Raw genomic sequence first — 3,895 nt, forward strand, 5'->3', positions numbered from 1 at the left:
TATATATATAATGTATACAATTAATTTATTCTATTTCAATTATAACATAATTTATCATAATAATGTTTTTTAATATATTTCAAACATTAGATATTTTGACGGTTAATGGATGGTTAATTCATGTCAGATAGAGTAATCCCAAGAAACAATATTAATTATTACTGAAAACTGTATAAACGCTGATACTCTCTGAAGCCAATGTAAATACAAATATTACATTTCTACCGACTCGGCACATGCCTTTGAACCTGGGGCCCGTTCTTCGTACGTCGCTAACTCAGTTAGCTGGATATGATTGTTGATGATTTGGCGGGATCTTGGATTGGTTGGTTCTTCGAAGCTCATCCCGGAGTTGCTGTCATAGCAACAGGTCCATAAGCTTAAACCTGCTCGGGAGCAGGCTTATTTCATGTAAACAGGATTAGATTGCATATTTTTAAGCAGAATTGCTACCTAAAATATGTCCGCTACTTTATTACAAGAGTATCCTACTAATCCAGGGACAATAATTTATAATAATAATAATTTAAAAATTAATTTAAAGATAATATAATAATGTTGTGTAGTCTTTAATACTACAGACACAGCCAGTTTTACTCACTGAAAGATTTATTCGTCATAAAATGATTACTTCATACTTGTATTCGAGTCTTACACACATGCTGTACAGATAATGTAGAGTCGTGCATTAATTTGAGTGATGACAGATATTATGGGAGTGGCTTGGTGGAGCGCAGGAGATGCAGATAACAGGATCTTGACCCTTAAGAAACTTTAATTAATGCTGTCACCTAACAAATCTGTTCAAATATAAAATTAAATGAATTGCTAATTACTACATTGAAATAAAAATGTAAAGCCTGTACAAATATTAGAAATAGAATATAAATAATTGGGAATCATGTAAAAACATTTAAATAAAATAAAAACAGTGCACATTTCATTTATCTATTATAACATTTATGTAGTTTTGTTCGCTTGGCTGTTTCCTTATAAAAGTCCAGAAATTTGTCAAGTGAGTCCAGAAATTTGTCAAGTTTTTCGTCAGGTGTCTTTTTTAATTCTATGATGTCATTACGTTGCTGTCTTGCCGCCAGCCAATCGCTGAACTGCTGATCGTGGTTTCGAGTATCGATACATAGCCCTTTTTAAACCAACCCATGAACGCGCAATTATCTCAAATAACACAATCCAGCCAGACTAATCATCAACAACAGCTGCGCTCGAAGAACCGAATTAGCCAGATCCTGATTAACGCGTTGATATCATCTTGGATGTGACATTTCATCTCGGATACAATAAGCGACGTACGACGAACGGGCCCCTGATCTAGGTTGTTGTTTTTTCTTCGTAATTATTATTATTATTAAATGTTTTATTTTTTTTTCATTTTTCTTCAGGACTGATGTGGCTGATGTTTTTTTTTTTTTTTAGATCTTGAGCCACAGTTGATATTTATTGTGTCTTGTGATGCGAAAGAAAAACAATCAAGTAGCAACAGAGATCTATAAATAACCTCAGCGCTCAGCCCCCATTTTCTAGGAAGGACTTTTATTTTGAAACACACGCACATCCTCAGACCAAATGCCCCGTTGAGCAGTCGGGCCTATTTAGGGCTTTCTAAAGTTAGAATTAAAATCGTTAGGACTGATCAAAAACATGGGCGTTTAGCGACAAACAGTCTTAATTATTGGATGGATGTCTGTGAGCTCCACTAAGTAGGTTTTGTGTCGTCGCAGAGCGCACTCGTCGTTTTCGCGGCCGTTGCGGAGGGGATTATTATGACATTATTGTCTTTGTGTCGCGCTGCACGAACCAGAGACCGTCTTTCCTGCTGAAAGAGCCTTTTTCAGCGATCGGTGCAAATCTAGGTATTATTAACGACCCAATTCTAACTGGTTCTCACCGATCCGATCGAGGAACTGAAACATGTCGTTGCACGGTAAACGAAAAGAGATCTACAAATACGAGGCACCATGGACCGTCTACGCCATGAACTGGAGCGTCAGACCCGACAAGCGCTTTCGGCTGGCGCTCGGCAGCTTCGTCGAGGAATATAACAACAAGGTAAACAGCTGTGCGACTTTGTTTTGTGTTCCTATGCCTGCTGTCAACCTAGCATATAAAGAAGTATGCTTGAAAATGTAAAGTAACATGTTAGATGCTGATGAACGATGTTCAGTAATAGAGTGTTGGTCATAGATGTCATCCGTAGAGTTTGAAAACACAAATGTATTACTCTGTAGTGTGTTGCTGTATTACTTGTTATTTGTGTCTTGCAGGGATTAAAGTGTTGCGTCCGTTCATAAAGACAGTCACTTGCTTCATTCCTGAATGATTCAGCCGTTCGAACGAATCAATTGAATGAATGATTCAGTGATAAAATCAGTGACTTGCTGCCACCTGCTGGCGGATTTGGTTTCATTTTTAGCGTATAATTTTAGTCAGGAGCGCTTGTCCTCCTAATTAAAAAATTTAGGAGCACCTTCTGGGCCCGTGTTCACAAAACATCTTAAGGCTATAAGTAGCTCATAACTCGTCGATTTGGGAGAAAATCTTAAAAATAATGGGCGTGTCAGTCCTAAATTTAGGACTCCTAAGTGTTTGTTCTAAGAGTATTTCACAAAGCGTTTTAGCTCTAAAACTAGTTCCTAAATCTGTGAAACATTAGGAGTAGTGAAGAGGACTCCTAAGTCACTAAGACCAAATTAAAATTAGCTCCTAAATCTGTGAAACGTTAGGAGTAGTGAAGAGGCCTCCTAAGTCACTAAGACCAAATCTGAACTATCCTAAAATGGCCGTTGCCAGCAATCTACCTCGGAATATAAACATTTTAGAAGCATTTGAAGATAATGAGCTTTTAAAAAGGTATCGGCTTTGGTTTGGAGGTTATCCCAACTCCAAATGTTTGATTATATCCTTAATATATAGCTGTTCTCGCGTCCAGTTTGGTTTTCTTTTATGTTTGCATGTCTTACTATCAGCCATGATTATTGTACTCTGCTAATTAAAAGGCTGTTTATATGCATATTACCAAAATGTTATTAGTTGCTTAGTCGCAGAAAAAAAAAAATCCACATGAAGTGGCGAAATCACGCAGTCCGTGATGGACAAATCGTTAACGGCTGGTCTGTGTGGGAATATAGTACATCGGGCAGGGCATCCATATGCTCTCCTACGTCCTAACATTCATCGACCTCAAATATGGCTTATCATCTGAAAAATGTATGTAGTAGCAACTTTTCATGGCAGCTCAATCTAATGCAGGGGTGCCCAAACTCGGTCCTGGAGGGCCGGTGTCCTGCAGAGTTTAGCTCCAATTTGCCTCAACACACCTGCCTTTAAGTTTCTAGTATGCCTAGTAAGAGCTTGATTAGCTGGTTCAGGTGTGTTTAATTGGGGTTGGAGCTAAACTCTTCAGGTCACTGGCCCTCCAGGACCGAGTTTGGACACCCCTGATCTAATGTAAGCCTAGAAAAAAAGTGTGCTGTTCACGTGTTTGTGCGGAGTGTGGAAGCTGAACAGTAGCGCGCTTATGGCTTATCATCTGAAATATGTATGTAGTAGCAACTTTACATGGCAGCTCAATCTAATGTTAGCCTAGAAAAACAGTGCGCTGTTCACGTGTTTGTGCGGACAGATGGAGGTGCCGGTGCGATCATTGGCTCTTAAAATACTTCGTCATTTTTGGTCATACAGATAAGAATAATACATCTTTTGTATCTGCAAAGACTACGTTTATTCGTGTGCACTCAGAATAATAACGAAATGTTGCGCTTTTGTTTAAGCCACTTAAGCTCAGGGTGTTTTTTGGTATTTTCGCCTAAATTTAACATACTCAAATTCAAATGTTTACCCTGCACACATACAATGGAGGAAATGAAAAAAAATGGTT

The 3,895-nt window shown here is 38.3% G+C and overlaps 1 protein-coding gene across 2 annotated transcripts in view; it reads left to right on the plus strand.

Annotated features, from left to right (window-relative positions):
* Window positions 1-1,212: 1,212 nt before the first annotated feature.
* The window catches only part of LOC107674163 (DDB1- and CUL4-associated factor 7), a 10,125-nt gene continuing 7,442 nt past the window's right edge, over window positions 1,213-3,895 (plus strand). For both annotated transcript variants that reach the window (XM_016468062.1, XM_016468063.1), the window contains exons 1-2: window positions 1,213-1,333; window positions 1,435-2,067. In XM_016468062.1, coding sequence (XP_016323548.1) covers window positions 1,930-2,067 — 138 coding nt within the window. In that variant the 5' untranslated portion in view covers window positions 1,213-1,333; window positions 1,435-1,929. The remainder of the gene's footprint in view (window positions 1,334-1,434; window positions 2,068-3,895) is intronic.

The sequence above is a fragment of the Sinocyclocheilus anshuiensis genome, unplaced genomic scaffold (genome assembly GCF_001515605.1).
Source record: "Sinocyclocheilus anshuiensis isolate Anshui unplaced genomic scaffold, SAMN03320099.WGS_v1.1 scaffold893, whole genome shotgun sequence".
NCBI lineage: Eukaryota > Metazoa > Chordata > Actinopteri > Cypriniformes > Cyprinidae > Sinocyclocheilus > Sinocyclocheilus anshuiensis.